The sequence below is a fragment of the Calidris pugnax genome, unplaced genomic scaffold (genome assembly GCF_001431845.1).
Source record: "Calidris pugnax isolate Ruff unplaced genomic scaffold, ASM143184v1 scaffold20, whole genome shotgun sequence".
Lineage (NCBI taxonomy): Eukaryota > Metazoa > Chordata > Aves > Charadriiformes > Scolopacidae > Calidris > Calidris pugnax.
The window spans coordinates 17,267,416-17,295,220 of record NW_015094510.1 but is presented as its reverse complement, the minus strand read 5'-3'; the positions used below and the strand labels follow the sequence as shown (position 1 = coordinate 17,295,220).

Below are 27,805 nucleotides of genomic sequence, written 5' to 3'. Positions count from 1 at the left end.
ACTTTTTTATTTTAGACACTGCTGTAAGACAAAGATAAGACAAAGACATCATGGATAAATATGAAATCATTAAAAAAATTGGAGAAGGATCTTTTGGCACAATATTCTTGGCAAAAGGAAAGGTGGATAATGAGCAGTGTGTTGTCAAAGAGATCAATTTAACTAAGGTAAAACAACAAAACCTGGATAATAACGGTAGTTATTTACTTGATGATGCTAATTTCATTTAGCTAGGATATGAACTTGGGTTATGTTTCATCTCCTTTGTAGTTCTACATCGATTATGTAGAGTTAAACTTTCTGCAGACTGTACTCTTTGCTAATTCAGTTATTTTAGAAGCATGGACGAAGTACATATTTTGATATTAATAGTGTTTACCTTTTACTGCATTTTTGTTCTTTTCAAATCTTTTCTCTGCCTACAATGCATGACACTACCTAATTCAAATTTTATGATAGAGGATTCAACTGCAATGAAACTATTGCCACTGAAATAACAAATCACAATTTTGTGATACGTTAAACTTTTTGATTTCCATATCCATACTTTCAGATGTGAGTAATACAGAGTGGAGTGTTTCCAATTCTCATTTATGTTTATGGGAGTTTGATTCATCTCATCTAATTTTAAATGTCCCTTTTGTAGCTGTCAGCATCTGAGCTGCTTGGCTAGACTCCCTTTTTAGGAGAACAAGAGAAATAAGTATTTTTAGGATGCTGTTGATCTATGTGTTTTAGAATTCTGTTTTAGAATGAGCTGAATCGGGCCATAAAAGTGCTCTCCTTTCTGCTGCCTGCAGAGGCAGGTTAGGATGACTAGCCCAGATATCAGGAACACCACTTCTATATTTGGTTCCAGAAAGATGGGCAATTAAACTCCCTGTGATTTCAAAACAGGGGTTTCAACAGTCAATTTCAGTGAGTGCTTGCATGCTTTTGACAGGTCTTTTGCTATTCTGGGCCACACTTGTGAATTTCTAATATATTAGAGAATTATAATAGACGAATGAATATGTATCAGTTCTAGAAAGAGCTGTATAACTTCCAGATTCAAACCCAGAAAAACTGATAAGCTAGTAATGTCAGCTAAATAAAAAATAGTTTCTTTCTATGCTCACAACCAATAAAAAACATACATTTCTAATCCTAGATTTTGATGTATGCAAAATAGAAAAATGAATGATAAGAAAATATTATTGTGGCTCTCGTTCCTTCAAACGTCAGGAGCTGGATACAGAAAATTACTCTGTTTTATTCACTTTCTGATTTTTGAATCTTTGAGGATTACATTTCGAATTTATTTCTTAAGAATGAGAGTAAGAAACTTTTTATAAATAAAGTTTATTTATAAGAGGAGATTTTGATGGATAGATTCTCTGAGACATTAGTTTTTCAGAAGTAATAATGATGAAAGTGTGATCACAATGAACTGTGTATAAAATTTCCATTTAATGTAGTAGGGCAAAGAGTTTGTCTGAAATGTTGCAGGAACTTGAAACACCAGTAAATCAGAATGACTTTTTTTCTTTATGCTTTTGCAATTGCCCATATTAAGAATACAGAATCATCTAGACCCTTGTTCTTCAAATACTTAAAAAAAATTTAGATTTTAACTCTATTCGTCAGCTAGCTTAGCAATAGCATTTGTGTAAAAAGTTTAAAGGTATACATTTGCCTGTTTGTAAAATGTCATAATTTGCTTTGACTTCAGTAACATCCCAATGTATTTCCATGCATACACTGCAAATAGATATTTTACATTATATGTACATCATATTTTATGTTTCTGCACCACCTTGGTACACAATCTTTTTGTATTGGTGGGAATGGCTTGATAACAATGTAACTGTTTGTGAAAAGAGTTTAATACAATCATTGCTAGCATATAGTTTCCTAATTCTTTATAGATGCCTGTAAAAGAAAAAGAAGCGTCTCAGGAAGAAGTTGTTCTTCTGGCCAAGATGAAGCATGCGAATATCGTAACCTTCTATGATTCTTTGCAAGGTTTACTTTTAACATTTTTGTTTTATTTGTGATTATAGGAGTGGAAGGCAGCAAAACCTGGCTTGTTAATATTGCCCAACCTTGAGCCTGTCCCTAACCCCTACTTACCGGTGGGGACAGGTCCCAACTCCTAAAAATGAACATGAGGTATTAAATTCAGTCATCATTTGCCCTCTTCATGTGTGTGGGGGGGACCTAAGGTATTGTGGCAGGAGTGCTAGATCCTGGAGTGTCTGCATTTCTTAAATTGAACTTTCATCTTGATCTTCAGTAGGATGGCCTCTTCTCCCAAGGGAATAATGACAGGACCAGAGGAAATGGTCTAAAGTTGCGGCAGCGGAGGTTTAGATTAGATATTAGGAAGAATTACTTTACCGAGAGAGTGGTCAGGCACTGGAACAGCCTGCCCAGGGAGGTGGTGGAGTCACCATCCCCGGAGGTATTTAAGAAATGTGTGATGTGGCACTTCAGGGCATGCTCTAGTGCCTGAGATTGTTGGGTTTTGTCTGTCTGTGGGTGGTGTGGTGTGTCTGTGTGTTGGTTTGTGGTGTGGGGTTTTTTTGGTTGGTTGGGGTTTTGTTTTGTTGAGTTCTTTTTTTTTTTTTTTGTGGTTGGACTGGATGATCTCAAAGGTCCCTTTCAACCATGGATATTCTGTGATTCTGTGAGAAGGAGGTTTGTTCTCCACAAAAGATAATTCCCTATATTTATTTTTCCTGCTGACATCTGTCATAAGCAATGCCTTATGCAATGAATTCTATGGTTACAGGTTGTGTTCAAATTGTTTTCTGTGATCAGGACTGTAAATGTTGTAAAGGACACATAAATTTGATAGTCTTCTGGACCTCAGAGGGGAAAGAATAGGGTGTTTCCAAATTCAGTAGCCTGTGCTGTTTATTTCTTCTTTGTGGACACTGGCTACTTTTAACCTTTTCCGTAAGCCTAACTGTATACTTAGTTATTATTGGAGAACAATCCCAACTGTGAAGTGTTCTGCTAAGCATTGCCTGTAAGAACATCTGTCATTCTATCAGTGTGGTCTCTTGAGGGTTTTCTTGTGTATTTAATATTTTGTGAATATCTGTTTAAATATATTTTCATGTCTTAGTTTTGTATCAGGTTTCACTGGACAGATCCATTTTTTCTGTTACTCTTTGAAATGGAGAAATAGATAAAGAACAAACTACTCCCTTTTGAGAGAAGGACCATATGAAATAAAAAGAGTTTATTGCTGTATTAATGAGTAATAAAGGAAAAAATATACTTTTATTTTCAGAAAAGAACAAGCTGTATATTGTGATGGAATACTGTGATGGTGGAGATTTAATGAAGCGGATAAATATGCAGCATGGAGTGCTGTTTGACGAGGACCAGGTGAAAGAAGTAAACTTTAGAGGAAAGGACTTACATAAAACACATGGTTTGAATTATCCAGTGCTAGCTACTGTTTCTTTTTAGGCCTGTTAAAATAATTGAATGTTTTGAAGAAACTGTGGTAATCTTAGTGGGAGTTTATTAAGATCTTAAATTAATTTATTAGCAGTATTTGGATGCCATTTTTATCCCCCCTCCCTCCCGTTGCTCCTTTCATTGTGGATGCACTTCTTTGCATTAGTAGTTTACCTACTAAGCTATAAAGACTTTTCTTTTAAATGGTGATTTAGAATTATGGGGAAATATATTACATATGAATTTTTCATTTGTTCATGCTGTTTGCATCATGGCATATCCTACTTTAAACTGAAGTCAATAGTAAATCTCTCGTTTGTTTCATTTGGGTCAAGACTTCTCTGATGCTATTTAAATGGTTAAACTAGCACAGAGAAACAAGCCCAGACATCTGACTGCTTCCAGCCTGTGTTATATTTTATTTTGTAAATAGGTGAGTATGATATGTATTGCAATTCACATAAATAGAATTGCTCACTATTCCTTACTTATTCCTTTATTTTTGTAATAATTTTCAGCTTTCTGAAGGAAATTTTCTCTTATGTGTTGGACTTAGTGTACTGAACTCTGAGGTTATTTAATCATGCATATTCTTCTACTTTTTCAGGTACAGTGAAAATTTACCTAGAAACTAGGTAGATAGTATCCAACTTGTTAGGGGAAATATACTCTAAAGCATAAAAGTGGGAAAAAAAAAAAAGAAGTACTGTGACTTTGCTTTAGTAGTAAAAGAGGAACTCCTCGTGTAGAAGCCACTTGGAATTGAATTACTGGTTCAGTAATGAATTTTAAGATCCTTTTGGGAGGCATACTAGAGGTAGAGGGAAAATGAGAGAAAATAAAAGAGAGGACAAAACCACAGATCATCAAAACACAGGAGAGAACCAACACACACAACCCCCTTGACAATGAAACAGAATAATACATATCCAAAGAAAGGCAAAGGAAGTATGGATAGAAGAATGGATTACAGAAACTAAAGATATATCTGCCAATCAAGAAAGGAAAGCAAATTGCCTGGTTTAACATGAAGTTGTTAAAATATCTTTATATTTTCAATTGTGTGACTAAGAAAGTCTCATTTGTGGTAGCAGCCCTATTCGGGAAACCATCTGCTTAATGTGAAGCATTACTAAATAGTACATTATTACTTGAATCAAAGTCTTTCTAAGTAGAGAAGTATATAAGCACATTCTACTTTTGTTTCTGAATTAAGTCCAAAGGCTCTTATTCAATAAAACACATGTATATTTGAAGTAAAATATATGTTTAAGAGTTGTACTGGGTCAAGTATATATACCTGTGCTTACTTATTATGCAGGTTTCTTCATAGGTCCCTTCTTTCTCCACATTTCAGTCCTTAGTTGTTACTTGAACTCACTCATTTCTAAATGAAGGTCTAGTATTCTTACGGTCCTTTGGTGTGATTCTTCAGTCCTTTTTCGGGTACCCATCATGTCACAGTCAGTGAAAACTTGGTGGAGATAAGGAAAGTGGAGCAGGTATCTATTTCCTTTTAGTTTTGTGATAGTAATTAAAAAAGGAAATGTCTGTGGCATTAATTTTAAAAATACTGGTTTTTGCTCTTTTACATTGTATATGCTTTACAAATTTTTGATTTTGATGTTGTCTTTATCTTAACATATTTCAGTAAAATGCCCCACTGGATGTTAGAATTACACAAATTTATAGATGTCTGTTCCATTTAACTTTCACTGCAGATTCTGAGTTGGTTTGTGCAGATTTCCTTGGGCTTGAAGCATATTCATGACAAGAAGATTTTGCACAGAGATGTAAAAGCACAGGTAGTAAAACTAGTACTGGAGAGGCGGTGATTTTGTCTTGTGAAAAATATGCTTAAGAAGCTCTGTCGTATTTCATTGTTGCATACCAGTTTTGCTTTTATTTGCAGAACATTTTTCTTAGCAATAACGGAAAAGTAGCAAAGCTTGGGGACTTTGGCATAGCAAGACAGCTGAACAGGTAAGTGCTTTTTTTAAATAGTCTGTGACCTGCACCAAATGGAACTGTTGGGAATGTTCAGAATGCAGCCTGAATGTGCAAATTGTTTGTGGATTATACTTGTTCAAGAGGTCTGGGATACAAAGGGTCTGACACTGTGGTTTTTTCTGTTACCCTGAAATGTGCCATCCTGCATGAAACTGCAGGTGTATCTGGCCTAGCAACTGTACTTCTGTTACGTATAGGACATAGGGGAAGCCCCAGTCTTTACCTGTTCTCTGTGGAATTGACATAAAGAGATTCTGGAGGCACAGCTCCTGCTCTTGCAGCTGTTAATAATCACTTCTGCTGCCTCATAAATAAAAAGAAATAGAAGAGCATTAAAAACTTATGAAAGAGTGTAAGAAAAGAGTTTGGACAGAGTTTCTTTGGATGTTCTCCAAGACTGTGTCTGTATTACTTTTTTTTAAAGGGTCATGCCATTTACTCTCACTCTCTTGGAGTGAGATTAAATGCCATGGCACTGCATGGCTTGCATCTGTATGACTAAACTCTGTTCTCCCCAAGAGCATGGCTTTATTTTTACTGACTTTGGAGACAAGGTTGGCCTATTCTGCATAGTGGCCTGATGTTGTCTAGGAGAGTGCTTTTTGATGTGGCCAAAACATGTCAGGGTGGACACTAGCAACAGGACAATGAATTTAAACTCTTTTTGAGCCGCTTGATCATCTTTGACCTTGGAAGGATATCATGGCAAAAAAGATCCACTATTTAGTTAAGTATTGTGGGGAAAGGTAACTCTCTGTTAGTTCTGTGTTCTGGGGATAATTGCTTTAAGGATTGCTCCTGCACAGCAGAACAGTACATAGAAGATGGACAGTAAACCTCAGAATTTGAATGTCCAAGTATAGACATATTAAAAAGTATTTAATAGCCTTATACAACAAAATAATTGGAGCTTGATAGTACTTTTCCTCCTGTAACAAGAAAATTAAGTTTCTCGGGCTCTCTTTTCCTCCTCCCCTGGGGTATACAAAGGCATTTTCATCTCAGTTCTCCAAAATACAAGATAGTGTCACGGAATGACAGAATCACATAATGATACGGGGTTGGAAGAGACCTCTGGAGATCATCTAGTCCAACCCTCCTGCCAAAGCAGGTCCACCTAGAGCAGGTTGCACAGGAACATGTCCAAGTGGCTTTTGAATGTCTCCAGAGATGGAGACTCCAGTGCTCTGCCACCCTCAAAGTAAAGAAGTTCCTCCCCATGTTTAGGTGGAACTTCTTATGTTGAAGTTTGTGCCTGTTACCTCTTGTCCTGAATATACAGTGTCCAATACTTTTACTTGCAGTTAGACAGCTGTGGCACCTCTGGCACTCAGACTTCATATACTCTATAAAGAGCGTAACTTAAAACTTTATTGGCATCTAGTATAGACTGAGAGGGATCATAGAATCATAGGATCATACCCTGTGAGTATCTGGTTCTTTCTAATGACTTCCCAGAGACTCTTGCTAACATCTACAGAGTAGCTACCTAAAAGCAAGTGAAGTGAATCCAACTGGTGCTATTTGGCTACACCTTCACAAGTCAGCACCAAAGATGGAACTAGAATTCATTTATTCCTCCCACAGTTTCTGGACAGCACTTCCTCCTTACACTGTTTCTGGCTTGCATGACTGACTACCACCTCCCATATTCTTACTTCATTGAGTATGTCAGAGACTTCTAATATTCTACAGTGGTTTTGACAGCTTTCAGAATTCTGTGTTGATGATAAACATTCCTTGAAAATGTTGATTGCAGTGCTGGGAAAAAGTGGGAAAAAGAGAATTCTTGTGCTTTTTGTTGAAGTGCAAACACTCCATGGTTAAAATGGTGGGTGATTTATACACAGAACTGGGAAATACTTTAGTTTTTCTTGGGGTGTTCCATTATTCAAATATTGGGGAGCAGAAATACCGTCCCCCACAGGCTTTTCACCTTGGGCAGAGAAGCCTCTAGTTCAACTGCTTGTAAATTTTTTCCATGTGTAAGCCTTTGTGTTCCTTGTGTTTCATTAGCACGATGGAGTTTGCCCATACCTGTGTAGGGACCCCCTATTACCTGTCACCTGAGATCTGTGAAAATCGACCATACAACAATAAAACGTAAGTCTCTCTCTTTCCTTCATATGCTTGTGCATGAGGGCACAGAGGAATGAGAGAACTTATTTTAGTAATATCATGGTTTAAATCAGTATTTCTGCAGTGCACTAGGAATTTCTCCTGTGCCCCCCATTTGTGAAGTTTTGTATTACCGTGTACAATAATTAGGTGCTTCAGTTGTATACAACAACTATGTTACACAACACTGTCAGTTGTACTTTGACTCTCAGTGTCCTGAGTATAGCAACCATGAATTTGTTGTAATTTTCCTGTAGGCTTAGCTTAATTATATTTTTGTTTTTATAAAATTACTTGTACTTTAAACTTAAAGCTTAGTCTCATTCTCTTTTGATATACCTTGCAGTAGTGGCATGAAATGTAAAAAGGATTTTTCTTTCCTTTGCTTTATCGAGTTCTCCATCAAATACTAAGTTTCTCTCTGTTTTTCCAACATGCAATAACCAATACAAGTACAGTTATTTTCAGTTCCAAGTTTATGAACTTTTGATAGACTTACTTGTGATTTATAAAATTACACTACAATGAAAGCTGATGGGTTGGCAATTCTGGAACTTTGCAGTAGCCGCCTGCAGGGAAGACAAATAGATCTGAGAATTGTAAAGGCTCACTCAGGCTTAACACAAAATACCAGATGAGAAGCACTGAAAAGTCAGGAGCTGAGTGGGCTTGACCCCCTTCTCTGTGTGGGGGATGTGATCAACACCAAATGTTCTGGAGTCCGGACCAGCATCTCAGCTCTATGGTGCTTTTTCATGCAAGTTTACTCCCTTATTGTCTCTTTAACTATTAAGTCAGCCAGAGGTAGCTTTGCCCTTCATCCTGCTAGGAATATTAAGCAGGCATTCTTTATGTCATGTGCCTTTTCCAATGATAATGGTAGTACCTAGTTAGGTATCATAGAAACATTGGTACCACAACTAAAAAGAAATTTCTAGTTGTTCTTTTCAGTGCATCTGAAGAAAAATTAAAAGTTGCACCAGTGTTAATCAGTGACAGAATAATGTTAATAAATTTGAGATCTGAGAAGAGGTACTGATTATGTGTATGAAAATATTATAGTCTTTTCCCTGAAACTTTAATTACTTTTTATTCACAGAGATATTTGGTCTCTTGGCTGCGTGCTTTATGAGCTATGTGCACTAAAGCATCCTGTAAGTACCGTAGAATCAGATCATTATCATGTTATTAAAAAAGATAGTGGACAGCCTCGAAAAACTGTAGTAATAATGGTATTCAGAGTCACCTACTAGAATTATTTTGAGCTTACTTATTGATATTAAAGAATGACTGCTAGTGTTTAATTTTTTGTATTATATCCATTCTGTGCATACTTTAATACAGTGTATTATTATATCCTATTTCTACAGCTTATATGTATGTCTGCGTATACACACATCAAACATGTATTTACTGTTTAATAAGTAGTAAAATTTTTCAAAAGACATACAACCAATGAAAATAATTAAAACCAAACTTCAGGGTAAGGCTTTGGGCATATAATTTTGAAAATACCAATCTACATTTACTAAAGAGTTTGAAACCCACATTTCCCCAGAAAGCAGTTTGAGTCCTCAGAAACATTTTCCTAAAGGTTTCATTTTGTTTGGAAGCACCTTCATATCAGAAAATAACTGAGGTGGTAGCACCTTCAGGAAGCTGTATTGTCCTCAGCCTGATCTGAGCCTCAGATAATCCTCAGCCTGTGAGTATTGTGTGGAGAAGGGAACGCAGCAGAGACTAATCCTGACGACAGGAAAAGGATGAGATTCCTGGCCCCAGCAGAAGTTGACCTTTTGCTGAGCTTGGATGTGGGGGAAGGCAGAGCAGCACTGATAGGGAGAGCAGTTGTGCTGAGCTGAGAACAAGGGGATACTGCTGAGGAAAAATTCAGATTTCATAAAATGAGAAAGCATTAATATTACTTCTTATCACCATTAGGTGGTTTATTCTGTATTGCTGCCCATTTTTTAATTTGAAGGCAGGGACTAGATGCTGATGTAGATAGGAAATGCATGTGAAGCTAAGGCAAAATTTGATTATACCACCTTCAAAATAGCTACATAAATAAAATGGTGAGAAAGAACTTGCTTTCAAAATTATTTTTGCCTGCCTAAGGCTATAAAAACTGTATTGATGCTGACCTGTTAAGATATCTGCAGAACTGAGAGGACTGATTTATCTGAGTGTCATCAGTTGTTAAAAATCAGGACTATGCTTTGGTTCCTGAGAGAACACAGAGGCTAAGTTGTGTGGAGTGAGGTTTTGAAGCTGAACAGTGTGAAGACAGTATGTATGTGGGTCTGTGTTAAACAGCTTTTGGCAAAATAAATCATGTTTCACTCTGGAAAAATTGCTTCTGTGTTACTGTATGACAGCAGAGTATGAAAACTCTTTCAGGTACAAAGGACCTCCTAAGTCGTGCAACTGAAACAAGGAGAACGTAGCCAGAAAATACAATCAGAGAGTGGTTATATTAATTTTCCACAGCAAACTATGGTTAGCAAGAAAGGATTTATGAAGAGATTGCATAGCACAGGGCTTCTGTCAGCAAGTATGTTTTTTTCAAGTTGGGGTGTCTAGTCCCTCATTTCCAACCAACAGTACTTACTGTTCTCTTTTTACTGTTTTAATTTATTAAGTTTGAAGGCAATAGTTTGCACCAGCTGGTGCTGAAGATCTGCAGAGGGCGTTTTCACCCGGTGTCTCCCAACTATTCATATGATCTGAGGATATTAATTTCCCAGTTGTTTAAAATATCTCCAAGAGATCGACCGTCCATCAATTCTATTCTAAGGAAGCCCTTCTTGCAGAAGCTCGTTCTCAAGTATTTGCCCTCTGAGGTGAGTGCCTGTGCTGCTGTTTGCTGAGACAAAAATATGTATCAAAGTAATAGAAACAGTTCTGTCAGATACCTTTTTTCTTATGGGTTACGCAGGAAGAACTCAGTCACACTATGATACATAGAAAAAGGCCTTCAGCTTCACAATCTGGAGCCACGCTGATACAAGGTAATGATAATAATATTACTTAACTTTAGTTCTACGCTAACATTATGATATATGTGATGACGATAACTTTCTCCAGCGGTCTGTATTGCACACTTGCATGCAAGAGCTTTACATAAAGTTGAAAATAAAAAGGGGAGAGAACTGCAACAGCAAAAACATTCACACCATAGAGTGTGTTGCTGTCCTGTTCAGAAAAAAATAATTTTAGACCAGCTCATCAGCAACATTCAGCTAGAAGAGCTGCCATGAGAAAATGCCGAAACATTAATCTTAGTTCTTTTAAGAGTAGGATTTACAAAACTGACAGGCTTTGGCGTAGGTGCAGCTTAGGTCTGTCACATGAAAGCATCCTTACTTAATTTTGCCAAGCTATGTGCAAAAATCTTGCAAAACACACTCCATGGTCATTTACAAAATAATAAATATGTATTTTACAAAATATTATAAATTAGATTAAATTGTGAGAGGTAATGAACTCTTTTTGGATTTAGTGCTCATTGATAGATCATATTATGTGCGCACATGCTTAGAAAACATGAATGGGACTAAATGGTATCTCTCTATGAACTGCTGAACATCTGGCATGCTTTTGGCAGCATAACCTTTTCCTAATTTTATATTATCATAGAATCACAGAATGGTTAGAGTTGAAAGGGACCTTAAAGATCATTGAGTTCCAACCCCCCTGCCACACCTGCACTAGACCAGGTTGCTCAAGGCCCCATCCAGCCTGGTCTTAAACACTTCCAGGGATGGGGCATCCACGACTTCCCTGGGCAACCTGTTCCAGTGTCTCACCACCCTCACAATAAAGAATTTCTTCCTAATATCTAACCTAAATCTCCCCTCTTCCAATTTAAAACCATTACCCCCATATTCTTCAGTATATCACAGTTATTCCTTTTGGAATATTTGGAATATGTTTGGAAGTATTAAAGTAGTTTAAAGAGATTTGTTAAAATAAACCTATGTAGTTACTTAAACTACTCTATGGAGTTTTTTTCCTCCCCAAAAAAGTTCTTCTGTAGTATAGTGTCCTGATTTCAGCTGGGATAGAGTTAGTTTTCTTCCTAGTAGCTGCTGTGTTTTGGATTTAGTATAATAATGTTGATCATGCATATTGGTTTAGTTGTTGCTAAGTGATGTTTACATTAGTCAAGAACTTTTTCAGCTTCCTATAGGAGCTGAGAGGGAGCACAGACAGGAGAAGTTGGCCAAAGGAATATTCCATATCACAGATGACATGCTCTCTATGTAAATGGGTGTTGGCTGGGGGGCAGGGATCCATGATTGCTGCTCAGCATGGACTGGGCAATCAATCATCGAGTGATGAGGAATTGTATTGCATCACTGATTTTGTATATTCTTCTACCATTATTATTACTATTATCTGTTCTGTTACTCTTCTATTAAATTGTCTTTATCTCAACCCATGAGTTATTTTCCCTTTTTCTTGCTCTTCTCCCTATCCTCCTGGGGGCGAGGGGACAGGGAGGGAGGAATGAGTGAATGGGTAGTTGCTGGCTGGGGTGTTAAACCACATGTAGGAACCCGTGTTATTTTGGAAATTACTTTCAATGAGATATATCTGCTTTCAGGGCTAATACAAAGGCACCTGGACACCTAGGCAGTTTAAAAAATATCTGTGGTCATACAGTCATAATTTTCATATACTTTATCTCCCGGACATGATAATTGCACAGTTGTTACTGAGGAAAGATTTAAAACTCACTTAATCATAGCAAGGACACTACTTTTCATTGTCACAGCTAGGGTATTTGCAAAATACTGACTGACGGAACTGGAATAGCATGTACTTTTATTCTCATACATGGGGAACTGATAAGGTAAATTTTTCGCTTTTCAGCCCTTCTTTCCAAATTTCACAAGTACTACAACATTGTCCAGTGATTTGTAGAATGCCAAGGGCTAGATTTAGAAAGGGAATGTCTAAGCAGGTAGACAGCTAGCCTCCAATGAAGTCTGAGCCTAAGGATCAGACCTCCTGTTTTCTGTTCTTGGTACTAATGTGAAATCAGCATTCTAGTTTACAGAGGTCTCACCTCTGTAAGTGTTTTGCAAAACTAGTCAGTAAGATCCACTTTACATGAGTATGACAAATCATAATGTTTTCAACAGCACGTCGTTGTAAGAATGAAAGGCAGAATGCCTAGGAAGTGTGAAGTATGTTGATGATGGTGATGATGATGAAAGGATGTAAGGAGCGTTTATTAGCCCAAGCTCTCAGGGTTAGGTGTATGTACCCTACTATAGTTTGCAACTACATTATCATTAATCACAGAGTGCACAGAATGTAACCTTTTAATCTTTTATTGTTAAGAAGCATATAAGCTTCAAAAAAGGAGAGTCCAGGACAAAATCTCTCCAGAATCTGGAATGGTGGTGCCTGTCAAGAAACAGGAATTATTTCAAAGAAATGAATGGAAACCACCTTCAAGAGGACAACATCCTATTTTTCAGGTACTGTGCGTCCACATTCTGGTAATATTTAATCATCTTCAGGCGGCAAATTCCTGCTCTTAGAAAAGACCCTTTAAAAGGCCTCAGTAAGATGTGTTACGTTATTACATTTAGCTTGATGTCTACACTAAGTCAGTAGAGACAGTTAAGTACTCCTGAAGCCTCAGAGGAGGTGTTTTAGAAAGCCTAAGAAGCAAACACTGAATTTAGGTTGCTTCAGTATGGTTCTTTGTAACAAAAACAGTCAGGTGTGCTTTGCATTTGCATTTACACAAAGGCAAATAAACTCTGTTTGCATTTTTGCTACAGAAGCAAATACACTGATCCTTTTACCTCAGACCTTCTGAGACTCCATTCATGGGCAGAACCACTGGCAGCCAGTGGATATCAGCTGTATGCTGTGTCCAGCCTCTTGGCATCACTTCATACCTTTATTTTCAAGAGCATGTAGTACTGTCTTGGGTGCTGGTGAACACAGCAAAGCACATTTAGGATCTGGGAGCTCCCAGCAGTAATTGCAGTTACCGTAGATTAGCTGATGGTAGGGGATGTGGAGTTCCCAGAACTGCATCCATCAAGGAATCGCTTACACTACCTATGGATAATACTGGCCCCATGCAGAATATAGGACTTAGTTTTCCTTATAGTTACATTTGTGCATATCCAATGCAAATTCAGAGATGGATTAAGTTTGGAAAGTTAAGTTTCCTTTCACTGTGCATTGCTGTAATCAAAGGCAGAATTTTGTCCACGTTTTTTTTTTCATCCACAAGACATGATCTAATACTAATGCTGGGAAAGTTCCCATGTTCTTTCAGCATCCAAATAAAGCAAGCAGTTTGCAGGATTGCAGAGATACTTGTCATACTTTGAATGCATTGCTCCATTTTGCTGCTTTCCTCAGGTGCCAAGCTGCTTTTCATGTGGGTGTCCCTCAGTATGTACTGGTACAGAGTGTAGGACTTTGCACTTCCTGTTGTTGAATTCCATGAAGTTCCTGTTATCCCATTTCTCCAGCCGGTTGAGTTCCCTCTGGATGGCACCAGAACCCTCTGGTGTATCACCTGCTCCTGCTAGTTTGGTGTTACCAGCAAACTTGCTGAGGGTGCACTCTGCCTCACTCTCCCTCATCATTCAGATCATTAGTGAAGACACTGAATGAGATTGAACCCAGTGCTGACCTCTGGGTGCACTGCTAGTTACTGGTCTCCAACAAGACTTTGTACTATGATCTGAATCAATCATAGTACACCCTCCAAATCGAGCCATTCATCCAGTTTTCAATCCACTGCACTGTCTGCTCATCCAGCCCATACTTTATCAGCTTCTCTACGAGGATCTTAGGGCAGACAGTGTCAAAAGTCTCCTCTCCTTGTCTACCAAGCCAGTCATTTCATTGTAGGAGGTTATTGGGTTGGTCAAGCATGACTTACCTTTGATGAATCCATGCTAACTACTACTGATGATTTTCTTGTCTCTCATGTGCCTGGAAGTTGTTTCCAGGATTAGTTTTTCCATCACCTTGCTAGGCATTAAGGTGGGGCTGACCAGCCTGTAGTTCCCTGGGTCCTCCTTCCTGCCATTTTTGAAGATGCGAATGACATTTGCTTTCCTCCAGTCCTCCCAATCACTACTATGATCAATCAAAGATAACAGTGAGTGGCTTTGCAGTGGCATCTGCCAGCTCCCTGAGCACTTGTGAGTGCATCCCATCAGTCCAGTCTGCTTATGTCTTCTCTAACCTGATCCTTCTCCACCAAGGGTATGTCTTCCTTGCTCCAGACTTCCTCCCCTGTTGCAGAGGCCTGATATTCCTGAAGGATGGTCTTGCTACTAAGACTGAGACAAAGAAGGCATTTAGTTCCTCAGCCTTTTCCATGGCCTCTGTCACCAGGGCTTCTGCTTCACTGGCCACAGTTCTCAATCCTCTTACATTTATTTAGATGGCCTGATTTGTTCTCCCTATTGCCTGGAATTGCCACACTTCTGGATACCATACTGTAAAACTTATTTCAGTGAGGGACAAGATAAACATTTTTTGAGGTTACATCTTCCTTGGGAACATTATTAGCAGTGGAAAATATCCTTCTTGTATGGCTACTGTAATTTGGACTATGCCATAGGTAGATGAGCCTATTTTCAGTGTTTCTAAGAAGGAAAATGGGGGAATAGTTAATGTGTTTATCATCTATGGAAGGGATACTTAGATGCTTTTTAATTTATGTAAGAAAATAGGCCAAATTCAGCATTTTTCTCATACACCATATAGTCTCCCACCACGGAAAAGTTTGTGAATGTCTTAGCACACTTATATCATGCAGTGGCAGATAGATGATCACCTTCCCTCCATTGCTCTTACGAGAAATGGGAAAGACAGTCTTGTCACAAAGTAGAAATACAGGGATGTTTCATCACACTTTGAGAAATGGAAGGCAAGCTCCCACAGGCACACAATCAAAGAGATGGGGAAATGAAGAAGCACAGTGCTCCCCTGAAAGCAGCCATCTGTGTATACTGCCCAAAAGTACATCCCAGATTCCCCTTGCTCTCACATGTCAAAATGAGACTCTCCTGGAATGAATTCAGTGCTTTAGGCTTCAGAACAATGAAGCGACTCCAGGGCAATGACACTACAAAGCACAAAGCCCCATGCTGATTGACTGGCACAACTGTACGGGCTGCTGCTTGGTGACAGGAACTGATGGAACAGGGGAAAAGGAAAACACAATGGTAAGATTACATAAGCCCTGACAAGTTAGGAAGTTTCTGGGTTATATCTAAAATTATCTGGAAAATTTACACTAACTATACTGTAGACAGCCTATATTACCATGCAGCTGAGACTGGGGAGAAGGACAGGAAAGTAATTCAGACTTGTACTGATACAAATGAGAACAGATAAATTAACATCCTTTATTATATTTTCAGCCGCAGACCTCCAGATTTAAGATGGCAGAAGTGCAAGAAAGTATCAGAGTGCGTGGCCATTATGGTCATTACTATGATAAGCTTGACAACTTGCAGAGGAAAGCTAATGTGCATTATGACCTTTCTCGTATCAGCCAAAGATTTGAGGAATACTATAAACTAAAAGGCCAAGTTGCACCTCCCCCTCCACCAGCCGACTGGTAAACTTTTCTCACTCTACTTACTAGTGATGAACTGTCATGTATGTTTTGAATTTTGAGCCTTCCTGATTAGGTAACACTGGACATAGCTCATTCAGTATAATTCCTTCTCTGCTTGATCTTTGATAATTTTTTTACGTAAGTTTATTGCACAACAATATAACTCCATTCCTGTCTATCCAGAAGTTCCTACTGAATCTGTTGTCCTGATGTTTGCCATTTCATTGTTAAAATGTCTCCCAAATCTCAGCATTTTTTTGGGTGAGAAGTTAAGCACGGGCTTTCTGGTTATATCCAGGATAAACACCGTCTTTCTTCCCACCAGGATCAGAACAATGTAAAGACCAAAAGCAATTCTCTACTTGAGGAACAGAGAAACCCGCATGAAACTGCGGGTTTTTTTCCTGCAGAGCTTTGGGTTTAGATATAAAGACCCTATCTCCAGCAGTTTCTTTACTTCAAAGCCTTTCTTTTACATAGTAGAGGTACAACCTTTTCATTACTTTAGAGATTGCCTGTCCATTCCATGATGGGCTGTTTTAGGTGTGGATGAGCTTTGAAAACCTTGAGAAAGGAAGGTAAGGAATTTTTAATACTGTCTTCTTTTGGATCCTTCCTTTAAGGTTGACTGAATCATTAATTTTCATTCAAAGATGGCAGTATTTAAAATGTTTCAGTTAAGGAACATCATCTTCTTTTCTTAGCTGCCTTTAGTACCTTATTTAAGGTCAATTCAGTTTGGCTCCCTGGGGCACGAGTGGATTCTGAAGGTAGGAAGTGAAATAAATAGAAATCAGGGAGCTTACAAGTGACTGCTGGTAATTTTATACCAAAAATAGAGGTAAATGTTTAGAAACCACAAAACAAAGTTGGGCTGATAGAATTACGCACAGAGGAGAAAGGCTGAATATACAACCTCTATTCTGACAATTTTCACTCCTTTTGAGGATCAGGAAAAACAACTTTATTTTCATATATACATATAATTTATCAAATAAAAGGAAAAGAAAGGACTTTGCTGCACTCTTTAGAAGGCTAATGTCACTGAATTAATATGAAGGAGAATGCCTAAAGTGGATATATTTTCTTTTTGTTATTTTACTGTAGTTCCATATTTATATATGTATTTTATCCATATTTACATATTCATGTAGTACAAAGAGAGCTCTGTCATATGTGATAGAACCTGTAGATAATTATTTGTGCAGAAGATAACAGAGTCTGTGAAATATGATGTAGTATATGAACTCTTTCTTCTCTCAGGACTTCAGAGTATCTTCAAAGGCGTTTTGAAGCCCAACAGTACAAGATTAAAGTGGAAAAACAGCTGGTAAGTAAATACTGAATCATAAAATAAATTCTGCAAAAGAAACTGACTGAAAATCCAAAAGATGAACTGGTGTCTTTATAACACCATCAGGTAAAAAGTTCTGCTCTAATGAAGTTGTTGTTCCGCTCTGTAACACTCATCTTGAGGTTTTATTTTCTAATACAAAACTGTAGCAATATGTAAAATCCTACTATAACATTTTCTTCCAAAAATATACTCTTGCCTGAGTGCACTCTTCAGTGGTACAGGGAGAGTGAATTGAGTGATCACTGAAGGAAAGGATCCTAAATGAAAATTCCTTTGTTCTGAGATATATTTGTACATCCATAGGGACTGCGACCATCCTCTGCTGACCCATACCATGAGCAAATACAGCAGCAGAAAGTAAAGGAAGAACATATCAAAAAACATCAGCAGGACATGTCTAGAAAGAATGAAATGAAGGAACAGGTAAATGAAATATCTTCCTTAAGACAGCTGCTTAAAGCTCTCACACTCCTCAGCAGTATTCTTTACATTAGAATTGATTCTGATGTCCATAACAATTTCGTAAAACATGGCCTTGATTTTGATTACACTTCAACTAATATTATAGGTGTTATGTCACTGGACAAACTCATGTTGGAGGACAATAGACACTCACATTTAGGAATCAGAGAAAGTAACCATGCATGCATTATTCATGTGTCTATATTCATTGTTCATAAGTCATACTATGACATTTAGAACATGATATTATAGTATAGTATAGTATAGTATATATATAGTGTATATATATATATTATAATAGTATATGATGCGTACTGCTTCCCTGGTACATTATAACTTTTGGAGATTATTTTATCCAGAAACAATATACTTTTCTGGTTTTGCTTTTGGATGACAGGGAAAACAAATCAATACTTCTTTCTTACGTGAACACATGTAAATACATTTAATCTTTCTATCTTTGATTTATAAAAAAAATGCCGAAATAAATATGAATGTATTAACTTTTACATAATGGTCAGGCTTTGGAATAAGAACATACTCATCATGTACACATTCTTCAGAGACTGTTGCTGTTCAGTTCCACGAAGTCTGTACTAAATATGCCCAAAAATGAAATTTTACAGATTTCTCCATTGTGTCATGGGCAAATTAGGATAGACTCTCATATAAACAGTAGGAGAGAGGTCCTTAACACAAAAATTATCTTTTGGCCAAATTTGAAGTTTTTACTCCAAAGCATAGGAATGTTGAAGCGTCTTTAATAAAAGATTACCAAGTTTTGTTTCACTTTGGGGAGCAGTTGCAATACAATAAAAGTTACATGATTTTTTGTCATCCTAATTTACAGTCCTCTATTTTTGGATTGCAACCTTAGCATCGTTATTCAGTCTGATGTTATTCTTGGAATTAGCTGTTTCAGATATAATTCTACAGCTAGCATGGAGCAGTCGGGAAAACATCAAAAAGGTTAAAGTGTGGAAGAGTTAGAGTTATAACTCCAAAATGTATCTAATAGGAAGTATCAAGCAATCTTTAAAATTGGCAGTAAAGGATATTGATCCCTTTTTCTCATATATACACAGTTTGATATCCATGGAACATTTTATTATGCCTGTAATATTTCTCTATGTATTTCTCTATGTATTTCTAATACATATGTCTTCTACCTTACTGTTCTTTAATAGGAGTACCTGAAACAATTGCAGAAAATTCGGGAAGAATACCACAGCGATATAAAAGAATTCAGATTTAGAGCAGGAGTACTTCAGGTAACAAAGCTCAAACATACACAAAGTCGTATTTTTCTTTTTTAAGCTAGTACAGTTAGTTAGAAATTTCTGGAGTACTGTGTTCAGTTCTGGGCTCCCCAGTTCAAGAAGGGCAGGGAACTGCTGGAGAGGGTACAGCAGAGGACCACAAAGATGATTAGGGGACTGGAACATCTCTCTTATGAGGAAAGGGTGAGGGACCTGGGTCTTTTTAGTGTGGAGAAGAGAAGACCGAGGAGGAATTTTATCAATGCTTATAAGTATTTAAAGGGTGGGTGTCAAGAGGATGGGGCCAGTCTTTGTTTGGCCAGTCTTTGTCCCAGTCACAGGACAAGAGGAAATGGGCACAAACTTGAACATAGGATGTTCCATCTAAACATGAGGAGAAACTTCTTTACTTTAAGGGTGGCAGAGCACTGGAACAGGCTGCCCAGAGAGGTGGTGGAGTCTCCTTCTCTGGAGACATTCAAAACCGGCCTGGACATGCTCCTGTGCAATCTGCTCTGGGTGGACCTGCTTCGGATGGGGGGTTGGACTAGATGATCTCCAAAGGTCCCTTTCAGCACCGTATCATTCTGTGATTCTTTGAAATTAAAATGAAAATTTTATAAAAATGTTCCCTAGGAGAATCAAAAAATACAAGATAAAACCTATCTTGTGAGTCAAGGGAAAGCTGAGGACCAGTCTGAAACCAAAGACACAGCTGGAACAGGAGAAGAATCACTTCAGGTATCCATGCCATCTCCTACTCTGAATGGAACTTTTAATGGACATCCTGCATGGTCTTTGTTTCACTCTCTGTGTGACAAATCTGAAAAATGGTAAAGATCAAATCTCGCCAGATGCTTGTATAGTATGTGAAAGTCTCCCTGGGTTCCCTTTATAAATAGCCTGGAAAATTTCTTTGGCTGAGTCCTGACTTGTTTTGGCAATTCTTTTTCATCTGTAAATATAAAGAATGTCATTTTACTTAATGGCTTTTTGTGGTATGTTTCTTTTCCTTGCTTTCTGAGTGAAGTAAAGAAGAAGTCATTCACAGTGCAAATCTTTATGAGAATTCTGTGCAGAAGACAGAGCAGTTCATGACACCCCAGAGCAGGATTGTGTGGGAAGTTAAAACCCAGTTTTATGTGGAGTCCTTAAACAAAAATTTAGAAGTGGGAGGAAGAGGCAGAACCAAAGCTTTCCAGCTACAGTATTCCTCCACTTTTTCTCATCAAACACTACCAAAGCAGCTACTGGAATGGAGTTGCAGAATCATTCCACTTTACTTTGCAATATTGGCATTGTGAACACCAGTTGAGGTTTCCACATGGAGTTCTGCAGCAAGAGGTCCACTTTTCTTCAATTGAAATGAATGAAAGCCTCAATTTATGAAAATTAACTTCAGTGTGAAAATTTCCAGTCTGTTCTGAAGGGAAAACAGCCCTGATCCAACTGGTAGGATTCTTCAGTTAGGATTTGCCTCATGTGGTGCAGGACTTCCTGCACTGTTCAAGGGACAGACTTCCACGAAAACCAGGGACAGACGTTGCTACCCTATTGCAGCTGGAACTTGGGCCAAACATGCCAATAATAGGATTCTCTTCAGTGATTTTCACAGATCCTGGATATGGCTTTTACTAAAATGAATTCACACGTGACTTGATGGGATAAAGTAGGTCATAGGCAGCCAGAGCCACGATAGGAGAGAAATTATATCCCCAGTGGTTTAATGGGAAATGCGTGATAACAAAAAAGAAGCCCTAGATTTTGCACCTGCTTCATGTCACCTTAGTTCATGGGTGCTCCACCTACTGGAGAAACCGCACAGATATTTTTAAAAAGTAAAATCTTTGTATTGTTGTGGTTCCACCTCAGGTTGAGGACGTGCCCTAATTGTACCAGATCACTGAAGGAGCTGCATACAAGTACTTACTTTGCTTTTATCTGACAGCTTGTAAGACAGGACAGAGAAATATGGAAAGGAGTAATTAAATATTTTTCAGATGTTACCAGAAAACAAGTTACTATGAAACGTGGCTATACTTTTTACAAGCATAGGTTTCTATTATCATCTTGATTTTCATCACTTCAGAAGTTTTCCAGAATGAAATCAACCCGAGTCATCTTGCGTATGATAATAAAAAATAAAAGATGTATTCTTTATTTCTTGACACAGTGCTTTATCCTCCAAATATAGGTTTTTGAAAAATAAAAGGTTTGCACTTTATGCAAGGTTTCCTATTTTTCCTTTTTCCAGGTAAGCCAGAATTACTATGTCTTTTAGTATTAGACTCTAAATAAGGCAACAAATGGGATATTCTTACAGATATAATACAAGGAAACCAGTGACTACATTTACTACTTAAACAAGTTTTTTTTTACAGAGTATACACATATCCTGGTTCCAAAGAGTGTATTTTAAAGTTGGATTGTTTTTCCTCCTTCCAGGACATGGAAGAAAGCTTTAAACAAGTCAGACTCCAGGATAGGCCAGACCAAAAAATCTTAGAAAAGAAACATAACACAAAGGTATCCATCCTGATTGTTGTATTTTTTTTCCATTTTCTTGCACATTTCAAATGATTGTATTAACATGGTAGCTCTGGAAATCAGGTTATATGAAAGTAAATTAAGAGTGCTGATCTACTGTTTGTTAAAAGTTTATATGAGAATAGATAGAGAATTTGTATAGAATTACTAAGAAAATAAATGAGCTTTTATGATCGTTTGAGGGAGACTTCCTTTAGATATTGCCAGGTACAATCAATCCCTACCTATTCATATTTATATCCAACTGCATTAGTAGCATATGGCAACTCACCTTTACTCAAAGTTTAAATGAAGTCAAGTCAGGCTGCTAATTTTTTAACATATTGTTATAAAGCATTAGTTTCTGTAGTGCCTTTTAAATTGTAGAAGGGGATGGGAATTGAATGGAAATGCACATAAGATATCAGAAAGGCTTCTGCCCATAAGACCATTGTGAAGTGGACTAAAGGTCTGTTGTGAAATAGTGCACAGAAGCAGTACAGGGTTCAAATTTTAACACTGGCTGAGAACCAGCTGTAAGAACCAACTCTGTGTATTGCAAGGGTTTGAATTAAATTATTATCAAAAACACCTTTCCTTAAAAGTGGATGCAGCCATTTGAAAGTATTCATAAACTATGTTTAGAGTAGTCTATTTTTGTCCAATTTCTCCAACTTTGATCTTGTTAAATAGAATAAAAATGTTGTTAAATAGAAGTTATTTTCAATGGAAGAGTAATTTTCAAGTTTTTAGTTCCCTACAAACTGTGTACATTTAATTAAATGCTTTTACTTAATAAATTAAATTAATGAAGTGTGTGAATTTTCTTTAGGGAGGAGTAAAGTTTGAAATTAATTTAGATGTATGTGTTCCTGAGGAAGACAGCATTCAAGAAGCAGAGGTACGTGGTAGTTACGGTCAAAGCATTTTCATTAGTAATCTGAAACCATGACAGTAGCTCCATGATCTAAGGTTTGTTGCCATTACCATCATCCTCTACCGTTGTTAGAATGAAGCTTCCTACTGGGGATTTGATGACCTATTGCATATCTCTGACCTTCTTCAAGAGGATAATTGCTTAGAAGGAAATTGAATGATACCTGGGTCAATCTTTGACATGGTAGAAGATGAAAGAGTGCAGATATTTACATTTTGTAAGTGGGGCTTGAGGAGAAGAACTCATCTCAAAATTGAGTTAGTCTGCAAATGCCAAATTTGATTTGTAAATTGTTTCAGTAAATTTATGTTTCTTTTCACAAAGCAAGAATAATACTGTGATGAACAAGCTGTTATTTAGAAAAAGTGGAAGTGCAACTACAGACAACATTATGTGATTTCACTTATTAAACTGACATTTGTGGCTGATTGACATGTAGTAGCTACATGCTAAGATTTTTATTAGTATATTAGAATTTTTAAAATATTTGTCCTTCTGTTGTTTCACATCTCTGCAGAGCCCCATGCAGCCCTCTGATACACAAATCACAATGTGACTTTTGAGTTCTGCTGCTTCACTTTTTGTTGAACAATTTTCCTGTGCATACGTGAGACTGGCTAGCAAACACAGTAAAACGAGAAGTGATTAGTTATTGTCCCACATTTTTTTTCTCTTTCCAGAGTAACCGGTTGTTTTTTTCAGGTACTGGATAAACTCAGTGAGACTTTGACTTTTGTGGATGGTGAGAATCTTAAGGAGAAATTGGTGGAAGTTTATGAAGATCATGTGGAAAGAGCTTTGGAAGAACTATCTGGATACCAAGCAGGTATTTCATGAGGAAATGCAATGCTGAGTATTAATCCTGAAAATTACCTAGGAGTTAGGTAAATTCAGTTAGTCCAGGCTGTAGCAAGTTTACCTGATGAGCTCTGTCTTTATATCACATAGTATTATCATCCCACTAAAATTTACTTTAAAAAAATGAAACAGCTTTGCCATCTTTTTTTTTTTTCTTCCTGTTAGAGTCCAATGACATAGATGATACAAAAGAAAACAGAAAACATTGGCAAGCTGGAGCCCCTCAGACACTCCTGAATTTCTTAGCTGACGCTGATGTCACATCTGTATGTCCTACCATGGCTGAAAATGAACTTGGTAAGAAAGTTTTGGTTTTCAGTGAAAGTAGGGAGCTGCTAAAATTCAGCCAGACTACTTACAGACCATTGCCAAAACACTTCCATACCAGAACGCTCACATGACCTGGCAGGCTTTTAATTGCAGGAGTTCATAATAACTGCAGTTATTGTATGTGTTAAACCATAGAATTCAGTCGTCATTTTCCCCTCTGTCTAATATCACGATCAGGTTGTGCTGCTCACACATATTAAAAGGGCTGCATTTTATGAATCGCTCTGTGGCCTGGGTAGCAACTGTTAAAAATGCCTGTTTGTGCATATAATTAACACCACTTTTTCAGGCCTTGAGTTGATGACCCTTAAGAACTGGAGCTGTTGGTTGCCAACACCATCTCGGAGCGTGGTGGAGTTCTGGTTCCTGACTCCTCACACAAATGTTGCTACACAGTCACGAGTGCATCCACATGCAGGTGTGGCTGTGGTGATGCTCCTGTTCAGAAGAGCTTAATCCCTGGGTTTTGTCCATACCAGTGCATATATTCCCAGGCGGCCAACTGTCTCCAGTGACTGGTTGCTGCAGACAAGGAGCTCTTCCAGCTTTCCAGCATTCCCAACACCCCAGATACACAGAGGTAGCTTGAAGAGTTTGCACAGACAGTGAAGACAAAGCAGAATATTATTAATATGCTGCTGCTTCTTCATTCTGCTTTAGATGAAAGAGCATAGGGTGCAAAAGAAACAGGAACTTCTTTGAAGCTTTTCCAGCCTCTAGAAGCTGACAAGTTTGAGAGCAAGGACTGCTCAGTGAAGCTGCACCTTTCTATTCCAGGCTTAATAAGCAGTTACTTGAGCATTAAAACTGGTGTTAGAAATTTTTAGTGACAAATAGTCCAAACTATTTCTTCTCTGCAGTATCAATCAGTTCAAATATTTTTATAAAACTTAGGAGTATTCCACAAAGGAAAAAAAAGAAAGGGTTACGGAATTACCCAAAAGGAAGAAATCAATGTCAAGACTAGAAAGTCTGACTGACAAAAGGCAGTGCCAAGCTTCAGTCATGCTTTAGTGACCTGAGAACCTTGCTGTTCTTCAGCTGACCACGCTATTCTGCCTGAAGAGATCCCGGAAAACAGGAAGCAGTGGAAACAAACGCCACCAGGGACACTCCTGAACATCTTAGCAAAAGCAGAGCTGTCTAACGATTCCTTGGTCTGTCTTGAAGAAGAAATAGGTAGGATGTTCGTTACTGTAAATTCTGCAAGTTTTTCTTTAGTGTGTTATTTCTTCGACCACTGTCAAAGGGTCTGTGATGAGAACCAACCTTTTGAAGCAGTTGGCAAACAAGAAATGTGTAGGCAGCCTGTCACAGCAGACACTTCTCTGTCCTGTGGCAGTGAAAGGCCTCTTTCAGGGCGTTGCTGTTGTCAATAGCATGGAAAAGGGCAAGCCCTACTTAATAGCTATTACTTTCATATGTCATTCTTTCATTTGCTTGAGTAGACAGAGGTCAGCTACTACTGCCAGCAAGTTGGCAGGTACCCCAAACCTGCATCTAGCCCCTGCAACTGCTGATGTTGAAGAATCCTGTAAAAAAGCATTTATAGAAATGCATGTATTTCAGTAGAACAGCTGTAAATTGTAGGACGTGACGGCTTAAACTAGAGTGGTGACTTAACTTTACAGCATGGTCCATGCTGGTCAAGCTGACACTGAGATTGATTCAAACTCACTTAGACTGCAGTGCACTTTCCTAAAGTAACAGACTGTTTTAAAAATGACATTTACTTTGCATCAAAATTTTTGGCTAAAAAGCCGGAGTATTTTCCACAGAAAGATGCTGTAAATGTAACCAGACATTGTGAAGTTTTTTTCACAATCTACTGAACGTATAGTTGGATGGCAGGACTGTTAAGCCAGCTTAATTGTACATGCCAAATTTCAACAATTTTAATGGCCTATGAGACATATCTTTCATTTGCAGCTGTGCAGTCAGCACTCTCCTGCTAATTATGCCTCACATACGTGTTTTCTCATAACGAGCTCTTTTAAAACTGCCCCATCCTGAAGGCTAAACCAGCTAAATGTACCAGCTAAATTCCTCTCCTAAGACTAGCTTTATTGCTCACACATTAAAAAAAACCCAAACCCCAAAATGAAATTCAAACCTCTTTTCACTAACGTCAGCAGTTCATAAAGCTAAAGCAAGAGTAAGTCAACTCACACAGGTATTCTAATTGCTGTTGCTTTTATCAGTTACACTTACTAAAATATGGCACACCCTCAATACCCAGTTCTGCCCCGCTGCTCCAGCTGAGTTTGTGGAGCACAGAGTTACACACTTCTGTTGGATCACGTGCAGAATTTAGTCTTCATACTCAACAAATCTTAGCGTTGTGTTCTCCCACCTTCAGGTTGGGGTTGCCCTTTGGTCTTTGAAAGCGAGCACTTTTAGGTAACCATAGCTACATCCACATAGCAATTGTCAGCCTTTCCCAAACAGCACTCCTCTAAGTTTTCCACTGAAAATGCAGACCCCTGGATTGGGAATTTAAACTTCCTAACATCAGATGGCCTTTCTTACTTTTAACTTTTATAGTCCTGTGGTTATGGTCTACAAACACACCATGTTCCACTAAGCAGAAGTTACAAACCACTGACTGAAACGTGTGATTGAGAATAACAGAAGCACAGTATTTATGTTGTAATTTGAACAACAGCAAAAAAAAAAAAAAAAACAAGCAATTACTTATTTGCTGTTACTTTACATACACTTTTACAGTTAGCTAATATACAAATAAAGGAACGTTTCTCTTCCTTTCCAGATGGGAGATTAACTACGTTGCCTCCAAAAGAAAACAGAGAAGATGATTCAGAAACATACGCTGCTGTTGCTGTTGCTGGAGGCAGACTTGAGCCAAGATCAGATGACGAAGACACGTAAGTCAAGCCCATCAGAAGAAACATCCACACAACTGAACAGGTTCCATGAAACGACAGGTTGCATTGCCTAAAGCTTTTCTTCTTTTAAATTCATAAATTAAGAAAACTTACTTGTTTTACAGACTTTGCTACTTTTAGTTCTGTAATTTAATATATGTCACATGCCAATGCTGTCATTAAAAAAAAAAAAAAAAAAAAAAACCCAAGCAATTACTTATTTGCTGTTACTTTACATACACTTTTACAGTTAGCTAATATACAAATAAAGGAACGTTTCTCTTCCTTTCCAGATGGGAGATTAACTACGTTGCCTCCAAAAGAAAACAGAGAAGATGATTCAGAAACATACGCTGCTGTTGCTGTTGCTGGAGGCAGACTTGAGCCAAGATCAGATGACGAAGACACGTAAGTCAAGCCCATCAGAAGAAACATCCACACAACTGAACAGGTTCCATGAAACGACAGGTTGCATTGCCTAAAGCTTTTCTTCTTTTAAATTCATAAATTAAGAAAACTTACTTGTTTTACAGACTTTGCTACTTTTAGTTCTGTAATTTAATATATGTCACATGCCAATGCTGTCATTAGGAATGTTATGCAGAAGTATTACCATGGCTTTGCAGCTGCTGTTCTCTCACCTTACGAAAGAGGTAAACCATGTCATGGAGAAAGAAGAAACAGTTCACATTATGTTTGTTGCTTGTGCATTCTTTATAAAGTGTTTAAAAAATAAAAGATCTCAAAGACCTTGAAGGGAGAAAGGCTTGTAACAAATATATATTTAATTAATATAATGATCTTGTTTTACTTTACAGAAACTTTGAAGATTCTGAAGATGAACTCAGACGTGAGCTGGAGGAATCTCTGGAAAAAGTGGCAACTTCTCCATCAGAGAGAACCATGGAGTCTCCCACCCTTTCAACAAATCAAGGTCAAGGAGATGAAGAAAAGATGAGTTTGCCTTGCAAACGACTTGGAAAATCTGAT

General features: G+C 37.8%; 1 protein-coding gene across 1 annotated transcript; it reads left to right on the top strand.

The window, feature by feature from the left end:
* Window positions 1–50: 50 nt before the first annotated feature.
* NEK5 (NIMA-related kinase 5) lies at window positions 51–26,969 on the top strand. The gene is made up of 21 exons (XM_014966156.1): window positions 51–167; window positions 1,908–2,004; window positions 3,281–3,378; window positions 5,175–5,258; window positions 5,366–5,436; window positions 7,480–7,566; window positions 8,681–8,735; window positions 10,224–10,424; window positions 10,520–10,592; window positions 12,934–13,073; window positions 16,002–16,201; window positions 17,465–17,531; window positions 17,862–17,981; window positions 19,208–19,291; window positions 19,916–20,020; window positions 21,725–21,805; window positions 22,638–22,706; window positions 23,445–23,568; window positions 23,766–23,897; window positions 24,972–25,109; window positions 26,701–26,969. The coding sequence occupies exons 1-21, from the start codon at window positions 51–53 to the stop codon at window positions 26,817–26,819; spliced, it is 2,262 nt and encodes a 753-aa protein (XP_014821642.1). The 3' UTR covers window positions 26,820–26,969.
* Window positions 26,970–27,805: the final 836 nt, after the last annotated feature.

Excerpts from the sequence above, each read along its gene's own strand:
- NEK5 (XM_014966156.1), top strand. The coding sequence starts at position 51 with ATGGATAAATATGAAATCATTAAAAAAATTGGAGAAGGATCTTTTGGC. Across the intron at positions 5,437-7,479 it reads ATAGCAAGACAGCTGAACAG|CACGATGGAGTTTGCCCATA; the intron begins GTAAGTGCTTTT and ends GTGTTTCATTAG. Across the intron at positions 16,202-17,464 it reads CCCCCTCCACCAGCCGACTG|GACTTCAGAGTATCTTCAAA; the intron begins GTAAACTTTTCT and ends TTCTTCTCTCAG.